This window comes from Pseudonaja textilis, chromosome 10 (genome assembly GCF_049901715.1).
Source record: "Pseudonaja textilis isolate UNSWEBS1 chromosome 10, rPseTex1.2, whole genome shotgun sequence".
In the NCBI taxonomy this organism is placed as follows: domain Eukaryota; kingdom Metazoa; phylum Chordata; class Lepidosauria; order Squamata; family Elapidae; genus Pseudonaja; species Pseudonaja textilis.
Genome location: NC_141999.1, coordinates 20,421,197 through 20,448,193, shown reverse-complemented (window position 1 = coordinate 20,448,193; position 26,997 = coordinate 20,421,197). Strand labels below are relative to the sequence as shown.

Sequence of the window (26,997 nt, the reverse complement as noted above, 5' to 3'; positions counted from 1 at the left end):
CACTCACCCTATCACATGACCACCAAGCCACACACCCACCAAATAAGCCACGCCCACAGAACCAGTAGTAAAAAAATTTGAATTCCACCACTGGTTGGTCTGCTTTCATCTCACCTCTCAGACAAGTTGTCCCGAAGGTGCTTTTTCAGGAGGCAACTGGACTTTCTTGTTTTTTCTTTTGAAGACGTTTTGCTTCTTATCCAAGAAGCTTCTTCAGCTCTGACAGGATAGTGAGGGATGGAAGGATTATCCTGTCAGAGCTGAAGAAGCTTCTTGGATGAGAAGCAAAATGTCTTCAAAAGAGAAAATAAGAAAGTCCAGTTGCCTCTTGAAAAAAAACCTTTGGCACAACCATGACCTGGATGGCAGAGAATTTTTACAGACTCTCAGGCAAGTTGTTGTAACTTTGATTTACCAAAGAACTGAGAAAGGCTGGAAAACTCTTCTCTCTAGTAGTAGTTACCAGTGGCTAGACACCCACCTGAAACCTGAAGGAAGGTGTTGGACATGGAATCAAATTGCACACCCAGTTTCTCTTTCTTCAGTCTTGGTCAGTGGGAGAAGTTTCCTGCCCTGTGAAGGGTCCACAAACTCATTTCTTCCAGAACAGACAGATTGGCCAAGTGTGAGTAGAGGAAGCCAAGGGTGGTTTTACTGGATTTGAACATCGTTGGCAAGCTTTTCCTGTATTTAAGTATGAAATATAAATATAGGAGCAATTTGAGTATTTTGATACCTGCACCTTAGCCCCACTCATGTTTTGCACTCTAGCCCTCAGCCAGCCACTCAAGAAATTCTACCCTCCTGTTTAATGGATAAAGAATTGGAATTGGACCAGGTTCAACTCTTTACCTAGCTATGAGAAACAGAAGCTGTATTTACACACAACATGGTCATTCAATTTGCTTTGTTTGCACAACTGCAATATTGGCCAATCAGATGGAATCGTGCAATATGGTAGGCCACCAAGTCACAATTATCCAATGTTGAAACTAACCAACAGGTGACATAGTTAAACCTCCTACATGAAAACATCCACCGGATCATCATCTCCTCCTCTTCCTCCTCCTCCTCCTCCTCCTCCTCCTCCTCCCCCCCACCTTGACCCAGAGTTATTCCTTGCAGCTTTTGTTCTCTTCTTTTTCTGTAGGGCAACCAACAAAGCTATTTTTCCTGCCCTGTGATGCATCATATTTTGCTTAGAGCCCAGATACTTAGTGTGTCTCATTGGTTCAGAGTTTCTCAACCTTCGCGTTTTTAAGAGATTCTCTTAAAACAACTTTAAGTGTTGTTAAACAGCAACTTCAAGTGTTTTTCACACCTCAGCATGCCAGCTGGGGAGCTGTGGGAGTCGGTCCGCACACTCTAAAGTTGTGGAGGCTGAGAAATGTTGCACTGGGACAAGGAGTGTCAAACTTGATTTCACAGAGGGCCACATCGGGGTTGTGTTTGACATCAGAGGGGGCTAGGGTGGGCATGGTGAGTGTGGCCAGGTCAACGTCACTTGTGCCGGGGCGCCTGCGGTGGCCTGAGAGCTCTGCTAGCAAAAACAGGCTCCCAAGCTCTGTTTTCGGCTACAACGGCCTCCTGAAATCCTCTGCCAGCAATCGAGTGCCATTTTCACTGTCAGGCTGGTCCGTCATTGTTTCTTGGGCGTCCCCGCATACCAGATCTAAACACTTGACCCGCTGCCTTGAGTTTGATACCCCTGCACTACATGGTAGCCCCTGTCTATTCTTGGTGATGTTGGGATAGGACTAGCTGTGGAAAACTATTGCAGAATTCCAGAGGGGATGTTTAGGCTAGGACCTAGCCATATTTAAATACCAATTACACAAATGAGAATGCTGATTTAAATTTGTAACTGACCTGATTAAGCCTGTTGTGTGAATGACGCCACTGGACATTTCAAAGGAGAAGGGATAGAGGAAGAAGATGGTGTCAAAGGAAACTCAGTAATGATTGCCCCTAAGTCTCACCTCACCTCACCCCTCTTTTTTGTGGTTGTAAGAAAATAAGCTTTAAAAGGTTTTGCCACTGCTGTTCAGGCAATTTTTATTCACTTCTGCCTTCCTTTCAATATTTATTTTGTTCAATTATTTTATACTGCTTTTAGAACACCTCAAAGATGTTTACAATAATAAAAAAAACCCAGCAATAAAAAATAATTTGCAACAGTGGTCTCTGCGACATTTCTTCTTCTTCTCCATTTTTAGCCAATCGAGCTGCTGATTCTTGACTTGGGGTTGATTATTGCTCTTTGGATCAGTGCAAAATGGGACCTGCCTTCCATTGAGGACCTGTATACTGCACGAGTCAAAAAGAGGGCTGTGAAAATATCGACAGACCCCTCATATCCTGGACATAAATTGTTTCAACTCCTACCTTCAAAACAGTGCTATCGGGCACTGCACACCAGAACAACTAGACACAAGGACAGTTTTCCCCAAATGCCATCACTCTGCTAAACAACTAATTCCCACAACACTGTCAAACTATTTACAAAGACTGTATTACTATTATTCTTGTCATTCTTCCTAGTACCTATCTCTTCCCTTTATGACTATAACTGTGTTGCTTTTATCTTTACAGCTTGCTTTATTTGTTTCCTAGTATGATTTCATTGCTTATTAGTAACCTATGACTAAGTGTTGTATCTTATGATTCTTGATAAACATATTTTTATTTTCCCTTTTATGTACACTGAGAGCATATGCACCAAAGACAAATTCCTTGTGTGTCCAATCACACTTGGCCAAATAAAACTAAGCTATTCTGTCCTATTCTGTTCTATTCTGTTCCGTTCCACTCCACTCCACTCCACTGGGAGATTGTGAATTCTAGTCCTGCCTTAGGCATGAAAGCTGACTTTGGGCCAGTCCCTCTTTCTCAGCCCACCTCACATAGTGGTTGTTGTGAGGAAAATAGGAGGAGAAAGAAGTATTATATATTTACAAAAATAATACAGATGAGGCAAAAAGCTACTAAAATAAATAACTCCTGCAACTTGTCCAACCACGTGAATAATTACACAAGACTCAATTATTTGCATTCTTAGTTTATTTTGATTATAGCTTAATGACCATTGAAAGTTAAGAAAGAACCCCAGAGTGAGCTAGAATATCAAAGCGTAGCAGTCGAAACCCATCACCCATCACCAACTCAAATCACCAACTTTAATCTCGAACTTGAGTATCTTTGATCTCAGATTCGTACTGCTCTTTGGATGGAGCCCTTCATTCCATCAGTACCCAAATGTTTTTGAAAAGCCATTCCATCCTTCCAGTGTCAGAGGATCCCAGCATTCTAGTTTTTCAATATTGAAATGAAGTAATCCTTTCCCTTGTTCTGAATTTCCTACTGGGTAGGTACAGGTTTTCTTGGTTGTACATCCCTGGGCAGACACGCTTGAATGGTATATTGATACTGGGGAAGAAAAGAGGGAGAAGGAAGCATTTAGGAAACCTTTCTTAGTTCCCCCCAGCTTTCACTTTTAATGGTGTAGGACTGAGATACATTAATGAACGTAATGTATCTGTCCGGTCATCTAGACAAGGCCTATTGAGCCTTCCCCTTCCTTGTGAGGTAAATAAGGAGTGAATGAGATGTTTGGTAGCCCATAATCTTGGACAGCCTCTCTCCTGAGGCGTGTCCTACCCGCCCCTCCACTCTGTCAACCACCCTCAAAATTACTAAAAAATTGTTTTAAATCCAGCAGTGATTGGGCCCCCGTTGATTGACTGAGAAGGATCGATCTGAAGTTTTGAACTGAAAGCAGAGGTGGTATTCAGCCGGTTCTGACAGGTTCTGGAGAACCGGTAGCAGAAATTTTGCATAGTTTGGAGAACCGGCAGATCCCACCTCTGACTGGCCCCGCCCCCATCTCTTCTCTGCCTCCCGAGTCCCAGCTGATCGGCTGGGTCTCCTTTTGTTGCCCTGCACAGGAGAACGGAGCTGGAAAGCAGGTTAGTGGGGTGGGGAGGGAATGGGGATTTTGCAGTATCCTTCCCCTGCCACGCCCACTAAGCCACACAAACCAAGCCACGCCCTCAGAACTGGTAATAAAAATATTTGAATACCACCACTGATCGAAAGGTTTTCTTGTTGTTTTCTTCTTAAAAAACAAAACAAAAACAGAACTGAACGTTGGCAAAGACCGAAATATTGGTCTTCCTTTGTGCTGTTTATGTTTCTCTTTCATTTCCTGTATGCTTATTTTTATTTGTTTCTAAAATGTTCCTCCCCAGACTGATAAAGAATGAGGTTGCTCACGTGCGCTTGTTTTGATTTCTCCACTGAAACACTGATCTTCATCACCGAGACAAAGGACGAATCCACTTTCTTCAGAATAACCATTTTCTTTATAATAGCCTTGACAGAAGAACCCATTGGGTTTAAGGAGGTCACGCCCTGGTACTGCAGAGAGGAAGCTTCAGCGTTAGCAAATACTTTTAACAACCACAATACTGAGTATGTCTGTTTTGATGAAAAGAAGGACTAGGGGAGACATGATAGCAGTGTTCCAATATCTCAGGGGCTGCCCCAAGGAAGAGGGAGTCAAGCTATTCTCCAAAGCACTTGGAGGGCAGGACAAGGAGCAATGGGTGGAAACTAATCAAGGAGAGAAGCAACTTAGAACTAAGGAGAAATTTGCTGACAGTCAGAACAATTAATCAGTGGAATAACTTGTCTCCAGAAGTTGTGAATGCTCCAACACTGGGGTTTTTAAAAAAGATGTTGGATAACCATTTGTCTGAAGTAGTGTAGGGTTTCCTGCCTAAGTAGGGGGTTGGACTAGAAGACCTCCAAGGTCCATTCCAATTCTATTATTTTATTCTATTCTATTCTTTCAGTCGGAGAGTCTGCTGGTTGTTAGAATGGGCATTTTAATCACAGGTTACTTACTAGGAAGAGGTGCTGTATTACAGCCATCGGTGTCACAACATGCTATTCTCATCTGCTGGTATTTCTTGGTTAGCGATGTGATGCCATAATCACCTTCAGAACATTGGTTAGCTGTTGCACATCCCTTGGTAGTAAAGGAGACCGATTGAGGGACTGCAAAAATTAATCAGAAAACAAAACCAAACCCCAATGTGGCAGATAACAGAGAAATAAAAACATCGACCCTTCCAATTTAAAGGTTTAAATTCAGATGCTTCTGTTGATCAGTTCTAACTAGTGGAGAGGGTTTCAGTTGAGGATACACATCTTGTGTTGTTCCCCCCAGATATCCTGAGATGAAATGGAAATAATGAAGAGGTGCCATAAAGAGCCGCAGTGGCGCAGTGGTTAGAGTGTAGTACTGCAGGCTACTTCTGCTGACTTCTGGCTGCCAGCAGTTCAGCAGACCGAATTTCACCAGGCTCAAAGTTGGCTCAGCCTTCCATCCTTCTGATGTCAGTAAAATGAGGAGCCAGATTGTTGGGGGCAATATGCTGAGCCTGTAAAACACTTAGAGAGGGTTGTAAAAGCACTATGAAGGGGTATATAAGTCGAAGTGCTGTTGCTATTGCTATTGGAGAGCATTCTAACACTTTTGACTTCACCAGGGAAAAAGGGAATGTTTTTATTCTTTTGAGCTGAATGAGGTGTGGCATGATGAGATTAACAGATGCCATTCTATTCTTGGATTGAGGGCATAGGAAACAGCCCAGGTATGATGAAATGTCTGTTGTGATTCCCACCAACACCTAAAAGTTATCCCTTGAGGCTCTGGGGACCAAGAAATGAACATGGCAAACATCATTAAAACTGCAAGTGCATGTCACTCACACATAGTGCCGCTATAGGAAAGTGTAAAACAATATATTTCATCTGGTGCACATTCCACCAACTCCATGTTCTCGTTTTTGCATTCTTCCTTGCTAGAAAAACAGGTCTGGCATTTCAAAGATGCCTCTGCAGATAGAAGAAGAAAAAGAGGAAGGAAGGAAATTTCTAATCAGTTATGCTGTAGTTCTAGCAATGTTCAAGATCTGTAATGAGATAATTATCAGGTAGTCATCAACTCATGATGATCACTCGACATACAGAGATCCCCGGAGAGAACCCACAATTAAAGTTCCTCCCCTACTTTAGATAAATCGTTAACCACAATTTAATCAAAATTCTTCCAGATTTTTCTTCCCTCCCTTGTGTTACTTACCTGTTGAGATGATGGAAGAGAGGAGGCACAGGACAAAGATTCTACCAGACATTATGACAACAGTGTGAATTGACTGTGTTTAGTGAAGGCAGTGTGAGGCATTTATAGTTCCTGGTGTATGCCTACCTTGGAGGTTGAGTTTGAAGAAATCTGCTGAGGATATGGAAGGGGAGTTGAGGGTGACAATCAAATCCCACACAGAGTAGAGCAACATCAACTTACACAAGAAGTTGGGAAAAGGGAATACTTGTACAGAATCCATCAAGATGAGTAAGACAGTTTGTCATGTTAATGGTGAAGAAAAACTTGATCTGTGCTCTTCCAGTTCATGACGTGGGCCCCACTTTTAGCAGAAGTTTTGCCAGTCAGTAATGCCAATCTATTAAGGGGTGGGGGGCAAGAAAGGAAGTTGGGTTGAGATCATTTTGGTAACGTTTCAGGAGGAAACCATACATGTGATTTGGCAGCATAGAAGCACCTGGCTCAATAGTAGGAACTGGGAGAAGGATCTTGGAGGCCTAGTGGACAATCACTTAAATATAAGCCAACGGTGTGCTGCAGCTGCCCAAAAAGCCAACACAGTTCTAGGCTGCATTAACAGAGGGATAGAATTAAGATAACCTGAAGAGTTAATACCACTTTATAATGCCTTAATATATAATGCACTTGGACTATTGCATCCAGTTTTGGTCACCACGATGTAAAAAAGATGTTGAAACTCCAGAAAGAGTGCAAGAGAAGAGACCAACAAAGATGATTAGGGGACTGGAGGATAAATCATATGAAGAATGGTTGCATATGTCTAGTTTAATGAAAAGAAGGACTAGAGGTGACATGATAGCAGTCTTCCAATATCTAAGGGGTTGTCACAAAGAAGAGGGAGTCAATCTAGTCTCCAAAACATCAGAAGGCAGGATAAGAAGCAATGGATGGAAACTAATCAATGAAAGAAGTAACCTAGAACTAGGGAGGAATTTCCTGACAGTTAGAACAATTAATCAGTGGAACAACTTGCCTCCAGAAATTGTGGCTGTTCTGACAGTGGAAGTTTTAAAGAAGAGATTGGACAACTTTTATCTGAAATGGTACAGAGATTGGACAACCATCAGGTTTCCTACCTGATCAGGGAGTTGGACTAGAAGACCTCCAAGGTCCCTTCCAACTCTGTTATTCACCAGGAAGTTGTGATGAAAGAAGAATGTTCTCAAGGTTCTTCTCTCTAGCACAGGGGACTTCAAACTTCACAGCTTTAAGACTTGTGGACTTCAACTCCCAGAATTCCTCCTCCAGTCATGTTAGCTCAGGAATTCTGGGAGTTGAAGTCCACAAGTCATGCCAAGTTTGAAGACCCTTGCTCCAGCATCTCTTTCTATGGGCTGAAACATTACTGACACTCCTAGGTTGAACATGTCTACTGTCAGCCTTCAAGACTCCTTTCTTTCGCTATCTTTTTGGCTGCCATAGCAATGGGGTGGGGGGAGGGTGAATCAATTGGGCTTTGTGGGGTGGCAAATGGGCTGAGACAATGTTGACATGGTTAATTAATTGTATAACTTGGGGAAAACTTCATTGTTTATGCTTACTTGCTTGCTTACTGCGCAACTGCAGCTCTTTATCAAACTAGGCCAAGGTCAATGGCCAGATATCTGCATCATCAACTGAAGATGCCCCACATGACATTATACACATCCTCGTTTGAACTATGGTGGGTGGGAACATTGCTATCTCTTTGTATATGTGATTTCTGCACGTAAATTCTCAGGTCTAGTTCTTTCGATGCTACCACTTGATTTCCAGTAAAAGTTTCTTTTCTCTATAACAATGGAGTCTAAGAGTGTCTTTCTTGGACTTTGAATGGAGCTCCATCTGACATCTATTTTGTCCAGAGGGGCCAGTTTGCCAGGCTTACAGATACAAGATCCAGGATATACTCAAAGAACCACCTATTCCTAGAAAGTGTTGATTATAAATCACCCTGAGTTCAATATGGTCACGTCCCATTCGTGTTGCACAGGATTGCAGCACAACACTTGCAAGGATTCACATAAATTAAGCTCTGCAACTTTTTGGACCATTCCAAAAGAAAGTCCAGAATTATGAGCTGCGTGTGGGAGAGAAAGGACGATGGATTGATGTGAGAAAGAGTAGCTGGTTGAATGAGGAAATAATTGAACCTGGTCCCTCTAGGCTTGGCGCCAGCTCCCTTGTGCCTCCAGCTTTATGGTAAAACTGATTTGCAAAAACAGCAGGAAGATGCTTTTGGAAAAGAGAGGCAACAATTTATCTTCTGACTTGTGGGAATCTATCATGTGGGCAACATGAGGCAAGACATCAGCATGCAACTAGAACAAATGGCATGATTGCATCTTGATTTCTCCAAAGCCATCCATTCTGTCCGGTAATAACCTGACTAATGTAATTGAGCCGAGAAATATTTTGGAGCACATCAAGATTGTTGAAGTGAGGAAGGGTTGTTTTTCTTTTTCGGTTTAACATTTTTATTGAGTTATAAAGTATTATAAAATACAACATACAAAAGTAAATACAGGAGCAGTGAGAGTGGGGGAGGGGAAAGGGGGAAGAGAAGGGAGGAAAGATAAAAGGGGGAAAAGGAAAAAGAAGCATTGACTTCCGACTCTCTCCGTTGCAATAGAATAAGGCATTAGCATCAAATCGCAGCTTTTTGCTTTTCCATAATAGTACGAACCAGTCATTTCTGTAAATGTCGATCAGTCTAATCTGTAAAACCCAAAGTCAGAATTTCATCCTTTTTCCACATCAAGCACGAAGTTCAGAAGCGGTTTCCATGTGGAAGAAAAAATACTTATGTTTTTTTCTTTGAATCGAAGTGGTCAGTTTTGCCATTTCTGCCAATTCCATCAACTTCTGCAACCATTCTTCCGTGGTAGGAATCATAGTGTCAGTAATGCCAATCTATTAAAGCGGGGAGGCGGGGGAAGAAAGGAGGTTCAAAATGACCATTGGGTCGAGATCATTGTGGTAACATTTTAGGAGAAATGGATCAGCCAGCGCTGAAGCACCAGGAAGCTGTCACAAAAGAGGAATGGCCTCAGGTTCCTTCTCTTTAGCATCCCTATCTATGGGCTGAGACAATGTTGACATGGTTAACCACCCTCTTCTTTACCATAGAGAGCCACAGTGGTGCAGTGGTTGGAATGCAGTACTGCAGGCTACTTCTGCTGCCTGCTGGCTGCCTGCAATTTGGCAGGTCAAATCCCGCCAGGTTCAAGGTTGACTCAGCCTTCCATCCTTCCAAGGTTGGTAAAAGGAGAAGCCAGACTGTTGGGGGCACTATGGTGACTCTGTAAACCACTTAGAGAGCACTGTAAAACACCGTGAAGCGGTATATAAGTCTAAGTGCTATTGCTATGACTCCGTAGGTGAGTACGTTACTCCATGAGGTCAGTTTGCCACAGTCCAAGATAGGATAGAGTTGATGGAATTAAAGAACTACTAGTTTCTCTGCTTTGAATTAGGAACTATTTGTTTGAAATCACCCTGAACTTAAAGCGGTCAAGATCCATTAGTATTGCACTGGATTGCAGCACAATACTTGCGAGAATTCTCATAAATTAGCTTTGCAACTTTCTGGATTATTTCACAAAAACGATTCCAGAATTATGTACTGCATGTGGGAGGGAAAGAATGATGGATAGATTTGACAAAGAGTAGTCTGTTGATTGAGAAAGGATGTGAACCTGGTCCCTTTTGGCTTTGTGTTTGCTCCTTTGGCTTCCAGCCTTAGCTAAACTGCTTTGGAGAAAGCGGAGAATAGAATAGAATAGAATAGAATAGAATAGAATAGAATAGAATAGAATAGAATAGAATAGAACAGAACAGAATAACTTTGCCACTTTGACTGTAAGCTAATTGGCATATATTAAAATGAAATTTCATTGCAGACAGCTCTCAATGCGCCACCACCTCCAATATACACTATATAAACATGACAAAATAAATAAATATGGATACACCCATATATATTATGTGATAAGGAGAAACAACACAGTCTAGTTTGGATGTATACATGTACATGGCTAGAAAAATGAACCTTGCGAGTTTACCAGATAGGTGGCCTAGGGAACAAAGCTGTTACAGAATCTGGAAGTCCTGCTAGAAATACTTTGAAACCTCCTCCCAGAGGGGAGCAACAGAAACACCATGAAGTGGGTGTGTGGAGTCTCCAATAAAGCTTTGAGCTCTAAGCACAAAGTGCTTATAAGCAGTATCCTGAATAAAAGGAAGTGAGCTTCCTATAATCATCTTGGCTGTCCTCACCACTCTCTGTAGGGACTTTCTATCTGAGAAGCTGCCGCCACCAAACCAAACAGGGATGCATTTTGTTAAGATGCCCTCAATCCTGCCTCTGTAAAACATGGCCAGGACAGAAGGAGGAAGATGTGGTCTCCTCATCCAATGCAGGAAATGCAAATGCTGGTTTGCATGCTTCACTAAGGATGATGTGTGGAGAGACCAGTTTAGATCGTTAGTTATTTGCACCCCCAGATACTTAGTGCTGTTGACCTCTATACCTGCATCCTTGATACTGAATGGAGTATGACCATGCTGGCTCTTTCTAAAATGTACGATGATCTCCTTTGTTTTATCAACATTTGGAACCAGGTTACCTTTATTGCATGGTCCACCAGAGCTTTCACCTCTTCCCTATAAACATCTTCACTGTCATCCCGGATAAGACCCACCACTCGGGTGGGATTCAAATTTCTTAACAACCAGTTCTGTGGGTGTGGCCTAATTTGTGGGTGTGGCTTGGTGGTCATGTGACTGGGTTGGCATGGCTTGTATGTAATTATTATAAATATATAATAATAAGCATGTAATTATTGTATGTAATTATTATAAATATATAATAATAAGCTCAGTGCCCTAAGCTTTCCTTAACTACGGTATTCTTATATAGGTTTTGGAATATTTACAAATATTGCAGCAATGCTAGAGTTAGTTTGAATGAAGAGGGTTTGGGCGAGGATCTGAAATCAGATGAAATCCCACAACCTTGTAGCTAGAACAGTAAACAGAATTACTTTACTGATTTATCTGTCGTTCATTCAATGGGAAACAATGGGCCATTTGCTACAAATTTGATTTTTTCAGAAAAAAAGAAAAAAGGTAGAAAGTCATTGGGGCAAGATAATTAGAGATTAGAGCGAAGGGTTTTAGAATAAATAACAGATAATCAGAGTTGGAAAGGACCTTGTAGATAAACCTCTGTTAAAAGTCTAAGTCTCCGTGCGCTATGTTTTGCTCCTGGTTATCTCATAATGGCAGCCATGCTGCAAACGCTCTGACAGACACCCCTCTCATAGAGCAATTAGTGAGGCAGGCAGTGGTTGGCCATTCTGATGACAGGCCCCATCTGCCACATCTGAGCTGTGACAATCAAGGAATCAATGCTAGTGAACTTCATCTGATCCAAGATTGGAGGTATAACCTTGCCAACAAATGTCACAGACAGAACGGAAAACGCATTGTGAAATTTCTCTATTTGTTGGATGTCCAGAGTCCAGGACTCCTATCCCTTTAGGAGAGAAGAGATAACCACCGATCTATAGACTTTCATCTTTGTGGAGATATGGATGTTGTGTTGATTGAGCACTCTAGTACACAAACAACCCAGCACATGGTTGAACTTGCTGACCATGGAGTCAATTTCTTTGTCCAAAAACCCATCATGATGTTTCCAAAGTATTTGAAGCTGTTGACATGGGTGTCATCAACAGTGATTTTTGGTGCAACAAAAGTACTTCCTAACGGCAAGCCCCCCCCCCATTCCCCCCCATTTCGCATGTTTTAATATGCCTTAATTTGGGGGAAGGGGCTTAATTTCATTTCATGCCTATAAAACATGCTGGGACTTCCTATTGGGGGAGGCCGTATTGTTGGAGAAGCAGGGCATAAGAAAAATAAAAAGAAACAATAGGACAGGGACGGTAGGCACTTTGGTGCGCTTATGCGAACCAATACATGTCAGTTGCCAAACATCCAAATTTTGAATGCATGATTAAGGGGATACTGGGAAAGGTCATAAGACATATGAATTAGTAATCTATAAACTTCAGGCAAAAGGACATTGTAGGACTCGATGAGAAAGATTCCAAGTGAAAATGCATAAAATGATAATTATAATTTCTTAAGTATGGAAGACAGGAGGGATCAGAAGGAGCTATTTTATTCAGAACACCTATGTTTGTATAAATTCTAAAGAAAAAGATACTGAATGCAGATTCCTTTGTCTTAGCAGTTTATTTTTATGATGGTTTTGTGGACTTTCAGGATCGAAAACACATCTTTTATTGATCTGTGGTCTCAAAGCATGATATTTTTTGCCCCAAATTTCCAGCTTTCCCCTACTGACTCAGGTAAGAATCAAAAGCATCTTTGACTCCAATCTCTACTTATCTCATTATTAAATCTCCAACTTCCTAATTTTTTTACAAATTTCCCAATAACTGCAAAGAAGCTTCGGCTCTTCCCAACTATAACTGAAGATCTGGTTCAGAAGAAGATGCATTTCTGCATTCCAGAGTGGTGACATTGAACCGAATCAGCCCACCGGCCATCTCAGAAACTCCTAGAGGGAAAGAACATGAGTTCTGTGTCGTACATCCTTGGTAAGTGGACTTTTCAGTGAAATTTCCAACTGGAGATGAGAAAAAGACAGAAAAGGTGCATATGAGACTCTACAGAATAGATATTATAAAGCAATGCAGATTGTTTCTTTATTATTTATATTCTGGCCTTGATGTTCTTGTGGCCTTTATGGAAACATAAAGGTCTTTGAAAAACATGATACAGATCTGGTTACCATATATTAACTGTTTGATAAAGTTTCTCCAAATAGATCATCTTCCTTTATTTAAAAAATGGAAGGGAAGGAAGGGAAAGGAAGGAAAGGGGAAGGAAGTGAGGAAGGGAAGGAAGGAAGGAAGGAAGGGAAGGAAGGGAAGGGAAGGAAGGAAGGAAGGAAATATCTACTCACAAGCTTCTGTGGAACTAGCTATGGTAAGACACTGATCCTCTTTGCCAACACAGACTACAGATTGATTGGCTTTACAATGATCCTCATCTAGTGCAAAGCAGCCTGGGCACTGTAATCCATTTGGTTGAAACGCTTCATACTTTTCCACTGGAGGAAGCAAATATTCCAGTTAGCAAAGTTTCATAATAACCACTAACCCTTTTAATGTCTATCACAGCCTCCTCCAACTTGACTTTCTTTTCACATATTTGAGTTCAATTCCAGCTCAGATGGAATCAAAGAACCCAAGATTCTTTGCGAAAAGCAAGATTTTTTTTTTTTTGAAAAAGCTAGAGTTTGAAAAAGAATGTATTCAGTTGTAGATACTTACACAGAAGCGGTTCTGCATTGCAGACATCAGTGTCACAACAGGTAGCTCTTGCTACTTCAAATCTACCATCTACTATTGTGGTGCTGAAGAGGCCCTCAAAACAGCCCTCACGTGTTGAGCATTCCTTGACAATTAAGATCGTGGCAAGATTGGCTGCAGAAGGGAATTAAAAAAAAATGGAACACAGCAGGAAATGAAGAAATGCATATCAAACCTGTTCATTTGGCTGTTGTATTTTGGAAGAAATCTCTAAATACCTTTGTTTATTTCACTTTATAAACTGTATGTCCTTTTTGTTTAGGAGCTCATAGCCTTTCTCCCCTTGTTACTTTTCTCTATAAAACTACTAAGGTTAGTTGGGCTGTGAAAGTTTGACCCACCCAAACTATTGAGTAAACTTCCATGGCTAAGTCTTCCTACTTCCAACCCAGCACATATCCCACTATACTCGTTCTTGGACCTGCAGAAAATAACAGGCCAGCCAAACTTCTCCAACTGAGATTCCTAATCCTAACCTGAATTACTAAACCACATTGGCTTTCATGTAGATGTTGGCACCTTAGAAGATTTATTTATTCCCAAGAAACATTTTAGCACAGGTAATTGCAGAATCTTTTTACAGAACGATGAACCTTGCATTGTGAGAAGGTAATGTAAGCTCCTTCTGTTTAGCTTGCAATGTGTGATACACATTCAAAAGGGCAAAGTGTAGATTGCTACATCAGGGTGTGTGTTTCATCACTTGTCCACTCTTGTCCCTGTGTATCATATCATGCACGTACGTTTAAAAAAAATTACATCCGGCAAATAACGTTGGACTATTGTCCCTCAATGAACCCCGAAGAGAAGTCATTGAAGGAGACTCCCCAACCCAATCATGTTTTAGCACAACTTAGATACAAAATTTTAGCATTTTATTGTTGCTTGACAGTGAAAAACACAGTTGAGAAAGTCCAGAAATATTTCACGAGAAGAATTCTCTACTCCTTCACTCGTTGCAGAATACTTTATGCCACCAGACTCGAAATTCTAGACCTAGACAACCTAGAACTACACTGCCTTCGGTCTGATCTAAGTATAGTATATAAAAATATATATTGCAATGTCCTACCTGTCAATGAATACTTCAGCTTCAATCATAACAACACAGGAGCAAACAATAGATACAATCTCAAGGTTAATCGTACCAAACTTGATTGAAGGAAATACAACTTCAGCAACAGAGTGGTCAATGTCTGGAATACTCTACTTGACTCTGTGGTTTCTTCCCCAAACCCCAAAAACTTTAACCTTAGACTTTCCACTGTTGACCTCACCCCTTTCCTAAGAGGTCTGTAGGGACGTGCATAAGTGCACCAATGTGCCTACCGTCCCTGTCCTATTGTTTCTTTTATTTTTCTTATATGTATCCATGTATTCACAACTATGTTTTTGCTTATACCTATTATCTTGTAAGCAATTGACAAACCAAATAAAATAAAAATAAATAAATAAAATGGGTGACATATGTTGTCAAAGATGTTAAGACTCTGGAAATAATGCAGGGAAGAGCAAAACAAAGATGATTGGGGACTGGAGGCTAAAACCTGTGAAGAATTCAATATGTCCACTCAAGTAAGAAAGAAGGACTAGGGGTGACATGATAGCAGTGTTCCCTTTATGGAGCTGCCACAAAGACGAGGGAGCCATCTTATTCTCAAATCATCTGAAGGCGGGACGAGAAGCAACGGATGGAAGCCAACCAAGGAGAGAAGCAACCTGAAACTGAGGAGACATTTCCTGACAATGAGAACAATCCGTGGAATGGCTTCCCTCCAGACCTTGTGGGTGCTCCAACCCTGAAGGCTTTCAAGAAGAGCCTGGACAGTCATTGGTTTGAAATGGTGTCGTGTCTCCTGCTTGAGCAGGCAGTTGGACTAGAAGACTTCCAAGGTTCCTTCTAACTCTGGTGGTCTATGTTCTAATCTAGTGGTCCCCAACCTTTTTTGTGCTGCGGCCCGGTACCGGCATCAAAAAATCATCTGCAGCCCAGTACCGGCATCAGCATGCATGGCAAGGCGAGCTGAGCGACTGGCCAGCCAGCTGTCCCCTGCTTCTCCCCGCCACCTTCAACTCCTCCTTTGTACCTGTGTCGATGGGCTTCGCGACGGCTTCGGGACGGTCGCTCGGCTTGCCTTGCCATGCGTGCTGAAAGAATCCTCATGCCTTAGTTTTGTTCGAAGCCACACACCCCACACACACACCCCCGTCAATGAAACTAAGGCACAAGGATTCTTTCAGCACCCAAACGCCACTTTCTACCCGGAAAAGCTCACCGGAAGCACTTTTTCATCAAAACAAGATGGAGGCGCCCAGCAAACCGGCGGCCCGGTAGAAATTGTTCCACGGACCAGTCCCGGTCCCCGGACCGGTGGTTGGGGACCCCTGTTCTAATCAATATATACATATTATACAAAAAATGAAACCAAGTAATGGACATACTTGAGAACAAACTCAATTTTCACTTACTTAGAGTAGTATTAACAACTACAGTAGAACAAAATTCATCTTCTTTGCACTCCACCACCTTCACAGCCTCTCCTTCACATTCAACTCCAAGGGCAACACATGCCTGACACTTTATAGATGTCACTACAAATAAAAGACAAAGTTATACCAATGATCAGTGTCACCTTTATATGTTCTGCTATCCTAGCATTTACGTTTAAGGCTCCTGTTATAATCTGGTTTACAAAGCAGGCCTCCCCTGTTGTTGTTTTTTTCTACTGGGAACCTGGGCAAGGGTGGGAAGTGAGATCAACTTGTGGAAATGGAAGGCAAATTGAGACTAAGGGAGAGATTAACCCTCTCATATCTCTCACATATTAATATGAAACTGGATCTTCTCCTCTTCTGGTATTTATGCCATAGAAGAGATTTGTAAAGAAGCCATGTGGATGCTGGCTGAGGCCATATTTCTGCAAGAACCTGAATAATTTTTGATATCTGCGTTGGTGATGCAGGATTTGGGCACATTCTAGATGTGGTCTGCCTATACCTTCTTGCTAGGGTGGAGAGAGAGTCACTTGCCTAGTTTTTGGCCCAATGGTCCAATGTCACTTGCCTAGTTTTTGTTCTTCATAAATGACTAGACTCATATTACCCATTCCTACTCCAAAACCTTCAGCCACTGCACCAAATTGGCTCTCATGATACTCTGAAGAGATGATCATGAATCCTGCATCGACTACAGATAGACCTTGACATAGGATCGCAATTAGGACTGGAGCTTTTATCACTAAGTAATATTATTAAGTGATTTGTGCCCAGTTTTATAACCTTTTTGTGGTAGTTAATATCTGCAGTCATTAAGTGAATCACATGGCTGTTGAGCAAATCTGCTTTCCCCCATTGATGCTTTTTGTTAAAAGCTGTTTGGAGAAGTCAACGATGATCATATGTCCCAGGACACTGCAACTGTTGTAAACACACGCCAGCTGCCAAATGCCCAAATTTTGATATGAAGTGGTGGGAATTGTTGAAAGCGTTAGGACCATTTGTAAGTGATTTTTTTTCAGGGCTGTTTTAAATTCAGATGGCCAGTGAACAAATGGACGCATGGTAGAACGATTTCCCAGAAACTTCCTCAGGCTGCCTATTCTCCATCCCTTTCCTAAAGTCACCCAAAGTTTCTATACCTGTTTTAAGGAAATCAAATTCTTTACCTGTTGACAAGTTGGAGCAGAAGAGAGAAAAGACAAGAAGAATTCCAGCTGCCCTCATGTTGGTAGAAGTCAACTCCTCTGCCTTTTCAGAATCCACCTACTGCTCAGTTTTGCAACTGGGGAAATGTTTTTAAAGAATTAGCTGGAGGAGGTTGAATATAGGGACTCAAATGATTGGCTAGCTGAGATAGAAAACTCAGGGAGGGCAGAAGCCAAATTCCATTGGAAAAGATAGTGGTGTTTTTTGTTTTTTTTTAGAAAATATACACAAAATAAACTTTGCTTGGCAGTGAAATGGAGGTGTGAGTTCTTGCTTTTCTTAGTGGCTTAGTCTAGCTTCTAGAGCTGATTTTATAATTTTATAATTTTATTTATATCCTCCTATAATTCTCCATCTCTGATTTGTATCCTTTGCCCCTCTTGACTGTGTTTCACCTTAATTCCTACATTCATTTATTTGGATTGTTTTGGACCTTTTCCTGTGCATAATATAACAGCTAGTACTTTGTTATATATTAGTGATAAATCTCTGAACATACCATTATTATATTCTTATTTTTGTAGGCAGCTTTTAGTTACTGGCCCTTCGTTTCAATTATGTATTATTATATTTACTGACCTCCCATTTTATCTATAAGAAATAAAGATTAAAGTATAGTTATAATTTAAGATTACATGAAATGATACTTTGCTTCTTATGTTATAATTGTGATTATAATTTTTCCTATCCTGGATTCAGAGGTGCTATGTAATGAACTGACCAATCCCTATTCTTCCTTTTCTAGTAAAGATTATTGAGATGTTGGTGATGAGGGACAAAATTAGAGCAGGGGCGTCAAACTCAGTTTCATTGAGGACTGCATCAGGGCTGTGGTGGAGCTCAGGGGGCTGGGGTGGGAGTGGCTGACTGGGTGGGTGTGGCCGACTAGGTGGTCATGGCCAGGTTGATGCCACTCCACAAACTGCTGGCATGTTTCCTCTTTGCATTGAGTAGACCAGGCCAAAGTCATGTTGGCCTAATTGGGTAGACCGGGCTGAAGCTATATTGGCCTGATCTTTCCTCTCCGTACCAGGTAGACCGGGCTGGGAGGGGTGGGGTGAACCACAATGTGGGTCCCCGCATCGTGATTACACCAGTTCACTGAACTGCACACAAAGTTAACAACCAGTTTGAATGAACTGGTGTGAATCAGCTGAATCCCACCACTGGTCATCAGTCTTGAGTCCCTTTGTACCCATTCATAACTATGTTTATCCTTATACCTATTATCTTGTAAGCGATTGACAAATCAAATAAATAAAATAAATAAATAAACAATGTATTATAAAGCAGTACAACCACTTCACAAGATTTTATCCTTGATTTTATCCCTGTGTTATTGCAGCCTAGAACTGCACTGGCTTTTTTTGGCAGCTGCAGCACACGGTTGGCTCATATTTAAGTGACTGTCCACTAGGACTCTAAGATTTCTCTTGCAGTTGCTACATTACAACTCTCTTATAATGTGACAAGAGAGGATGATAGGAAGTACCCCAAAAGAAAAACGGCTAAAAGTATAGCTGAACTGAGTCAAGAATGGGTGACATAGAAGAGGGAATACCAGTTCATCAAAGCTACCTTTTCCTGTGTGTTCAAACACTCCTTAAAAAAAATACACAGACACAAATGCTTTCAACACCTCAATTTATTTTCATTATAATTTAGTGCAAATGGAATGTTTAGAGAAAAACCATATTCCCCTCAGCTAGTAGCCCCAAACACAGCATTTCAACCCTCTCAGGTCTGTTCCTCCATATTCTAAATTACTACCAAGAATGCTTAATCCCAAACCACTGTTACTCTTACTACTGAAGCTCCAATCTCCTTCTCACTTTTATAAATCCTGAAAGACAAAGGAAGAAGGCTATGTTCTGATTACTTGGGCAGAAAATCTCTATTGAGGGACAGTGGAACAGTGTTACACTCCTTCATGGTGCTCAACATTACAAGGTTATTGCCCATCCGCACCTCTCCATCAGGATAGGAACATACATTTGGGGTTGCACATCCTTGGAACGAACCCCCCTCTTGTATAGCTCCAACTGTGGAGGAAAAAGGAAAAATAAGAATCTCTGAGACTTTATTGCAAGGATATTAGAAAACAAAGATAATTTTCCTCTCGACAAACTCCTGAGCATAGCCACTCTTTGGGAAATCCTTTGCACTATGTTGACAATTAAGCCCTTATATCAGTCATGAGCACTAGTTCCCGTCGACCCTTCAAAGAGGCCAAATTAAGAACATAGTCATGCATGTTATACTATAGGTCAGGGGTCTTCAAGCCTGATAGCTTTAAGGCTTGTGGACTTCAACTCCCAGAATTCCTCCTCCCATCATGTTAGCTCAGGAATTCTGGGAGTTGAAGTCCATAAAATCTTAAACCTGCCAAATTTGAAGACCCTTGCTATAGGTCGTCCTCAACTTACGACCACTATGGAGCCCAAAATGTATATTGCTAAGTGAAACATTTGTGAAGTAATTTTCAGTCATAAAATTATTGCCCACTTCTCAACCCTTCAAGATGACCAGAATAAGAAGTCAAACTCATGCATGTTATATACCACAGTACTGTTATTGTTGAAAGATTACAGTATAGTGGTACCTTGGTACTCAACTGCTTTCCAACTTGTCAAATTTGGTACTTGAAGCATTTTGACATGAAAATGCTGTTGCAATGCTTGGGGTATGCTTACAGAGGTGGTATTCAGCAGGTTCTGACCAGTTCTGGAGAACCGGTAGCGGAAATTTTGAGTAGTTCAGAGAACTGCCTCTGACTGGCCCCGCCCCCATCTATTCTCTGCCTCCCAAGCCCCAGCTGATTGGCTGGGTATTCTTTGGTTGCCCTGCACAGGAGAACAGAGCTGGAAAGCAGGTTAATGGGGTGGGGAGGGAACGGGCTTTTTGCAGTATATTCTTCCCCTGTCATGCCCACCAAGCCACACCCACAGAACCAGTAGTAAAAATTTTTGAATCCCACCACTGTATGTTTAGTATTCGATGTGCTGCAATAGAAAAAGTGGGACAATTGGGGGGAATGCACAGGAATTTGGCCATGCTGGGAAGATCTCGGCAAAAGGAGGGGGGTAACTAATGGATGCTGAGGGTGAATAGGAAGTCGTGTTGTTAGGAAGTTCATTGACGTAGGCAAAGGGATAGACAGAAAGTTGCACCCAAAAGGCATTGAAAATGTCTACGGATTAGGGAGAGAAATATATGGAAAACTGTAGTAATATTCCTGCAGGTTCCTTCCCCCATCCTCACTCTATATTGCAATTATCTGATCAGAATCATATGAATAAAGTGGATTTCCACAATCATGATGTGTTAGTCTGCAGGCAAAATAATAATTAGTCCTTTAATTTTAGCAGCATGGGAATGGATGCTCTTCTGATGTTTTTGAGCCACCCGACAGTCAGTCTGCCTCCCCCTCTCCCAATTTTTTTAAAAAACCCCTCCAATTTTTCATATTTTAATTATTTATTTTTAGTTACCTGGCATTTTGTTTTGTTTTGTTTTCTCTTTCTATTGTTTCTTTGATTAAAAAAAAAAAGATTGCACTCACATGTATTCATGGTAAAATTAAAGTTGACACAATGTGTCTCTCGGCCAAGACGAATTGGTTGAGCTGATTGGAGGGAATCTCCATGTCTTGTGTATGATCCAGAGCATACAAATCCGTTGGGTTTGAGTTCCTCACGGAGGGGCACTGTAAGAATCAACCCAAGGTTAGCAAACATTTTCATGGCCACCATCCCATATTAAGTCCCAAGCGTTTTCACATTCTGGCACTTGTGGCCCACCAGTGGCCAGCGGAGCTGGTGGCAGACTTGGACAGTGAGGAGGTTGGGGAGGAACATGGGCCAGTCCTGGAGTCTGGGGAAGGCTGTTGACAAGTGCTCTAGGTGTCAGAGGCAGAGATGGGGCCAGGGCCGTCTGACAGTTATCAGCTGCCCTTGAAATCAGAGATCAGTGGGGAAGAAGAACAGCTGGAGCCTGTTCCCAATGTGTGTGCATGCACAGAGCTGCCAGGAGAAGGGCACAGTTAAGGAACAGTCAACTCAGGGGTAAAGGCACAGATGGATAGTGAATGGCCCTCCCCATAGGGAATAAAGAGGAGTGAAAGGGGTGTGGGATTTGCAGGAGACAATTAGTTCGTTTAATTAGGGTGAAGATCTGTTCGTGATTCCTTGCTAAGTATTTTCTGGCACAGCACATTGTGCTTGGAAGCTATCGGCCTGGCAACTCTGCAAGCCTGATAAGGTCTGTGGTTGTAAATCACTCTTGAAAGACTGTTTGCCGGGACTTTGCTGGATGTGAATGATAGGAATTCACATTAGCCTAATAAAAGGGGATTTTGTCGGGATGAGGAGCCTGCTTTGTGATTTTTGTGAAGCCTAGGTCAGAACACTGGCTTCCAGGGTTCCCAGCCAGGACATGATTTGTAATCCACGCATCTGAAGGCAAAGCTGGACCAAGAATGGGGATGGCATCTCATTCCACCTGCTCCATCAATTCCATCACAAATGTATGCACGTTCTGAGGTTCCCCTTCAAAATAGATCTTTTTTTCCCCCTTATAAGCCCTTTTGAGAAGACAGCCTGCAGTTCTCTCTTGCCCTTATGACAATCCCAGCTCTGATTGGCAACTTTAAGGATGGAAGCCCAGAGGGGGTATTCAGCAGGGTTGGGGTTAGGATTAGGGTGCCCTGCACAGGAGAACAGAGCTGGAAAGCAGGTTAGTGGGGTGGGGAGAGAATGGGGATTTTGGAGTAACCTTCCCCCAGGAGTGGGGAGGGAATGAGGATCTGACAGTATCCTTCCCCTGCCATGCCCACCAAGCCACGCCCACAGAACCAGTAGTAAAAAATATTGAATCCCACCACTGAAGCCCTCCTCCTCCAGCAGCTGATTGCAACCCTGGGCAGCCATTCCAACCTGGGTTGCTAGATTGCCATGTTCTCCATTTACACATAGTTGCCATTTTTAAAAAATCTTATACAGGTAGTCCTCGACTTACAACAGTTATTTAGTGACCGTTCGAAGTTACAACGGCCCTGAAAAAAGTGACTTTTATGACCATTTTTTACCCCTTATGACTGCAGCATCCCCATGGTCGCATGATTGTCCCTAGGATGCTTGACAATTGACTCACATTTATGACAGTCCAGGGGTCGTGTGGTCCCCATTTGCAACCTTCTGACAAGCAAGGTCCATGGGGAAGACCAGGTTCACTTAACAAACTGTGTTACTAATTCCACAAGTGCAGCGATTCACTTAGCAAATGTGGCAAGAGAAGTTGTAAAATGCGACAAAATCCAGCTCGCAATTTTTTTAACTTAGCAGTGGAAATTTGGGGTTCAGTTGTGGTCATAAGTTGAGGACTACCTGTGGTTGACTCAACAATGGCTTGCTCAACTAATGAACTTCCATTAGTTCATTAATAAATTTATATTTATTTATTCATCATTATTATTATTTATAAACATAAATGAAACCATTAGTCATCGGTTTTTAGTAAAGAGATTGGATAACCCTTTGTCTGAAATGGTATAGGGCTTCCTGCTTCAGCAGGGGGTTGGACTAGAAGACCTCCAAGGTCCCTTCCAACTCTGTTATTCCTCACTCTCTCCATTGAAGTTTGCTGCTCCATTGAAACCCTACATCTCTTTTGAGGCAAACATGGTGGTGCTGTTGCTTTCCACTTAAGCTGGGTTGAAATTTGCTCCCCTAGCCAGTGGTGCGATTCAACGGGTGTAACAACTGGTTCAGTGATTGTGCGCTTTGCACAATTTTAAAAAGCTCGTTTTCAGCTATAATACCTTCTATTGCAGCTGAGTTGAGTAAAACAGCTGAGGCGCGGGAAAACCACCCTGCCGCATGAATCAGCTGTCCTCCAAAACAAGGAAATAAAAAACAGGAAAGAGCAGAATCGGGTAGGCAGGGCCGAAATGATCACTGGAACTACCGGTTCACCCGAACTGGTCCAAACTGGTAGAATCCCACCCCTGTCCGTAGCTTTCTCACTCCCCCGCCGACAATACTGCCCAAAGTTTAATTTTCTCTGCCTTATGCAAAGAAACATCGAGTTGAACTACTTACACAGAAGAGGCAGGGCGTTGCACCCGTCTGTCTGGCAACAGAAAAGGTTCACTTGAGAATATTTTCCCTGTGTGGAGGTGATACTGTAAAAACCGTCGATGCATTCCTCAGCTTTTGCACAAGTCTTAGCCGTGTAACTGAGTGGAGGACTGGCTGTGAAACAGAGAGGAAATGTTGGGATTTACAAAAGAGGAAATAAAGGAAATGTTCAAAAAGCACTGTGCTCAATTAAATATTCTGTTTGAGATCCCTTGTATTATGTTGGTTGGTGGAGTAGATGATAAGGTTTTCTTTAATAGGAGAAAGAGAACCAAATTACCCCATGCATGATTTGAGATGGTTTCCTCCGTTTATCTCAGGTAAGGAGGAAGAGTTAATTTGGACAGGTGGAACCTCTGGAAACTATTTTGTACAGTTAAACAAACAGTGCATTCCTTTTGTTCTCTTACCACTCTTCTCCCAGTGTTACCCATGTATGATGGAGCAACAGAATGTAATATTTTTGCCAACATAACATTTCTAGTAAACAGAACACACTGAAATTGGCAGAATATGGTGACATTAGTCAATGATGAAATCCACCCTCAAGAAAACTGAATTATTCCTTCTTGATGCCTGAGATACTAAGTGATGGTAATATTGACTGTCAGCTAAATTGAAAGGATATTTCACTCACTCAAAGTAAGAGACATAGTCAAGGAAAGGCAATGAGTTTGGTCTTGTTCACACTCCACCATTGTCATGTCCTCATTTCTACATTCTCCTCTAGTGACCAAACATTTGTTGCATTTTAGAGATGTGACTGCAGAGGAGAGAAGCAAAATAGTTATACAGGCAGTGAGCCGACCAGGTTATGTGATAGTTATTTAAAAACCCTCTGTAGATTTCAAAAATAATAACCATTTGCCCTAGGGGTGTATCCGAAGCCATTTCTAGCAAACATTTGAAGCTTAGAAGGTTAGAGATCAGAAAAATACGGATATCAGAAATTAGCTCAGCTTTTAAATAGGGCAAACGATGTTTCATTCAGTTCTTTAGATAAGATGCTCTTCCAGACACTTGTTTCTATTATTGATTGAGACCAGCCTTCTAAACAAGCTGAATGGAATGGGTGCCAGCATATTAACAATCAATACAGAGCATCCTGAGACTATGAAGAATTCATGGTTTATAATCTATGACATTCATTTTAGTGTTTTTAGTGTCGAACACATTGAATTAGGAGGTGGGAAACTGTGCATTCTAGTTTTGCTTTAGGCACAAATGTCAGCTTGGGGACTTTGGAACAGCCACTCCTTAGCGTAAGAAGAAAGTACAGCATGTCCAAAATATGCCCAAGAAAATAGCTGACCTCTTACTGATGGCACCAGGGGTGAAGGCTGACTCCAAAGACCAACTCTTAGCCTCCTGCCCATCCCATAGCTATCTGGTTGCTGATTCACCCCCTCATCCATTTATTGAGAGTCTGCTTTTAAAAAGCTAAAACGAGCAGAGAGCTGAAGATGCCCGTCCATCCATATGTCTTCATCCATGTAAGAAATCTCCCTCTACCAACTCTCCAGAATCTCAGTGTTGAATAGCAATACTCACCACCTGTCAATAAGAATGAGGAGATGAGAAAGAAGAAGACAACAAGACCAGCAGCCATTGTATCTGCAGAGTGACTCCAGTGCTGTCCTGAAACCAATACAAGAATGCGCTGAATTTTATAGTTATTGGAGCGTGGCTCCCCTGTAGGATGCTTTGGAGTCTTCCAGTGGGTGGAAGACATGAGTGATCACCAAATCCCACACAAAGTAGAGCAATAACAACTTGCACAATGAAATGGGGAAAGGGGCAACGGCAGTGGAGAACCAACAAGTTGGTTGAGGCTTGTTGGGATCATCCAGTAACTTGGTGGTGTGTTTCAAAATTGCCTACCACCGGTTGGGTGGGCATGGCTTGGTGGGTGCGCTTTGCGTGCGCATGCGCACCAAACACGCACTTTGAGCAGGCACAGAGGCGTTCCAACTCAGCTCCTGCAAGGCTGCACTCTCCTGGCCACTTCAGCAGCTGCTGCAGGACACTCTGCTGTGCCGTGCAAAGTAGCTGCGCTCCAGAAGCAGGAAATAAAGATGACTATGGGAGTCCCGGCGGGCAGGTGGGCCCAACAGCAGAGTGGCGGAGAGAACCAATTCAGTCTCTCCTGCTCATCACCACTACCGGCTCAGCAGAACCAACCCGAACCGATAGAATACCACCACTGATGGGTTCTATAGGCTAAGCAAAGAGTGATTCCAATCATAAATAGGGGACTGAAGAAGAAATATCTCCTTTCTCTTTTATTTATTTTTTCTTTCAGAAAGGAGAGGAAGAGGATGCTTGCTACAGTATTTGCCAACATGTCCAAAGTGAGTCGGTGGCGACGATGAAGGATATGATTTTGTTTTTATTCATTGAGAAACAGCATAGTACCATAACCACTACTCAACTATTCAGTGGAGGGCTTGTCCGACACAGCTCCTTTTATTGGAAGAGAAAGAAGGAGGTTGCTGTGGGATGTTGGACTTGATCAGGGATGGAGATTTGTGCGTGTTAAATGTGTATGGTGTTTTTGCAATTGTTTAATAGGGATATCTGTGGGTCAAGAATTGACGGATTCCTAAAGGAAATCAACCCTATCCTTGAAAGGACAGATACTGAAGCTTGAATTCTTTGGCCACCAAATGAGAAGAGAGGACTCACTGAATGATTTGGGGAAAGTTGTGTCAGGCTTACTAGGTACATCAGATAGGAACACAATTTGATGAACTAATTCTGCTTTATTGTAAAGCTACAATACCAGAATCTTGCAGGTCTGAAAGTACAATATCCTCAAGAGACTAAGGAGGTCTCTTCTGACTTCCTTGTCTTGGCCACTATCTATTTGCAGACTATGCTGTGTCTTGTCTGACCCATCCCTTGGTAGAGTCTCTTCACCCAGTCTCCCTTTCCCATATAAATTACAAGAAGACATCTTAACAAACACTACACAAAAAAAGTGATGGAATGTGCACCTGTAGGAGCAATGGGGGAGACTTTTGGCAACACAAAGCTTTCCCACAAAAGGCCCAGCTTAAGAGACTGTGCAGTCCCAAGCTCGATGGGGAGGAGGGAGGAGATTCATGGTAATCACGCCCTAGAATATCTCAAGATGCATCTAGTAGGCAAGCAATTTACAACTTTAGTTTGGCAAGATTCTGTCAACTAGGTGTAAATAAATAAAGTATCAGACTTGACTGGATTTTATTGTCTCGTCCTTGCCTTGGGCTTGACAGAAGCTACTGTATGGACATGTCTTCTCATACCTAGTCCTGTACAAAGAGTGCTCCTTATTTTGGTCACTCTCCTTATTTGGTCACAATAAAAACATTGTTTTTACTGTGCAACGAATCTCTGGGACAGGGAAGCCCAATATTAGCATTAGCACACAGGTGGGGCAGAGTGTATTGGTGTGGGCAGCTTTTGGTAGCCCAGGAAATGGCCCATGTTACACCACTGCACCTGGAAAGGATCTTGGAGGTCTTCTAATCCAAGAAGATCTTCTAATCTTCTAATCCCCTGCTCAAGAAGGCCACCCTATACCATTTCACACAAG

At 42.1% G+C, this 26,997-nt stretch overlaps 3 protein-coding genes and 1 long non-coding RNA gene across 4 annotated transcripts in view; 1 reads left to right on the top strand and 3 right to left on the bottom strand.

The window, feature by feature from the left end:
* Nucleotides 1–3,042: 3,042 nt before the first annotated feature.
* LOC148124965 (phospholipase A2 inhibitor gamma subunit B-like) lies at nucleotides 3,043–6,272 on the bottom strand. The gene is made up of 5 exons (XM_087940081.1): nucleotides 6,149–6,272; nucleotides 5,776–5,901; nucleotides 4,906–5,058; nucleotides 4,273–4,416; nucleotides 3,043–3,426 (listed from the first exon to the last, which is right to left on the bottom strand). Exons 1-5 carry the CDS (start codon nucleotides 6,198–6,200, stop codon nucleotides 3,245–3,247), a joined length of 657 nt encoding a protein of 218 aa, XP_087796207.1. The 5' UTR covers nucleotides 6,201–6,272; the 3' UTR covers nucleotides 3,043–3,244.
* Nucleotides 6,273–12,414: 6,142 nt separating this feature from the next.
* On the bottom strand, nucleotides 12,415–17,344 carry LOC113446001 (phospholipase A2 inhibitor and Ly6/PLAUR domain-containing protein-like). The gene is made up of 5 exons (XM_026715416.2): nucleotides 17,244–17,344; nucleotides 16,048–16,170; nucleotides 13,540–13,692; nucleotides 13,170–13,316; nucleotides 12,415–12,830 (listed from the first exon to the last, which is right to left on the bottom strand). The coding sequence occupies exons 1-5, from the start codon at nucleotides 17,299–17,301 to the stop codon at nucleotides 12,667–12,669; spliced, it is 645 nt and encodes a 214-aa protein (XP_026571201.2). The 5' UTR covers nucleotides 17,302–17,344; the 3' UTR covers nucleotides 12,415–12,666.
* A 1,658-nt stretch (nucleotides 17,345–19,002) lies between these two features.
* On the bottom strand, nucleotides 19,003–25,044 carry LOC148124964 (phospholipase A2 inhibitor and Ly6/PLAUR domain-containing protein-like). The gene is made up of 5 exons (XM_087940077.1): nucleotides 24,972–25,044; nucleotides 24,058–24,183; nucleotides 23,382–23,534; nucleotides 20,846–20,989; nucleotides 19,003–19,325 (listed from the first exon to the last, which is right to left on the bottom strand). The coding sequence occupies exons 1-5, from the start codon at nucleotides 25,027–25,029 to the stop codon at nucleotides 19,159–19,161; spliced, it is 648 nt and encodes a 215-aa protein (XP_087796203.1). The 5' UTR covers nucleotides 25,030–25,044; the 3' UTR covers nucleotides 19,003–19,158.
* Nucleotides 22,850–26,997, top strand: part of LOC148124962 (uncharacterized) — an 88,713-nt gene continuing 84,565 nt past the window's right edge. Inside the window, exon 1 of the long non-coding RNA XR_015744857.1 lies at nucleotides 22,850–22,878. This is a non-coding gene — a long non-coding RNA (uncharacterized LOC148124962). The remainder of the gene's footprint in view (nucleotides 22,879–26,997) is intronic.

What these genes read in the sequence shown, in the direction of transcription:
- LOC148124965 (XM_087940081.1), bottom strand. Translation starts at nt 6,200, where the DNA reads ATGTCTGGTAGAATCTTTGTCCTGTGCCTCCTCTCTTCCATCATCTCA. An exon ending in CTCTTCCATCATCTCAACAG is followed by an intron (nt 5,902 to 6,148) that starts GTAAGTAACACA and finishes TTCTATCTGCAG; the next exon opens with AGGCATCTTTGAAATGCCAG. An exon ending in AGAAATCAAAACAAGCGCAC is followed by an intron (nt 3,427 to 4,272) that starts GTGAGCAACCTC and finishes TTTCTTCCCCAG; the next exon opens with TATCAATATACCATTCAAGC.
- LOC113446001 (XM_026715416.2), bottom strand. Translation starts at nt 17,301, where the DNA reads ATGAGGGCAGCTGGAATTCTTCTTGTCTTTTCTCTCTTCTGCTCCAAC. An exon ending in AGTTGTTAATACTACTCTAA is followed by an intron (nt 13,693 to 16,047) that starts GTAAGTGAAAAT and finishes TCCCTTCTGCAG; the next exon opens with CCAATCTTGCCACGATCTTA. An exon ending in CAATGCAGAACCGCTTCTGT is followed by an intron (nt 13,317 to 13,539) that starts GTAAGTATCTAC and finishes TGCTTCCTCCAG; the next exon opens with TGGAAAAGTATGAAGCGTTT.
- LOC148124964 (XM_087940077.1), bottom strand. Translation starts at nt 25,029, where the DNA reads ATGGCTGCTGGTCTTGTTGTCTTCTTCTTTCTCATCTCCTCATTCTTA. An exon ending in CTCATTCTTATTGACAGGTG is followed by an intron (nt 24,184 to 24,971) that starts GTGAGTATTGCT and finishes TCTCCTCTGCAG; the next exon opens with TCACATCTCTAAAATGCAAC. An exon ending in TAATTTTACCATGAATACAT is followed by an intron (nt 19,326 to 20,845) that starts GTGAGTGCAATC and finishes TTTCCTCCACAG; the next exon opens with TTGGAGCTATACAAGAGGGG.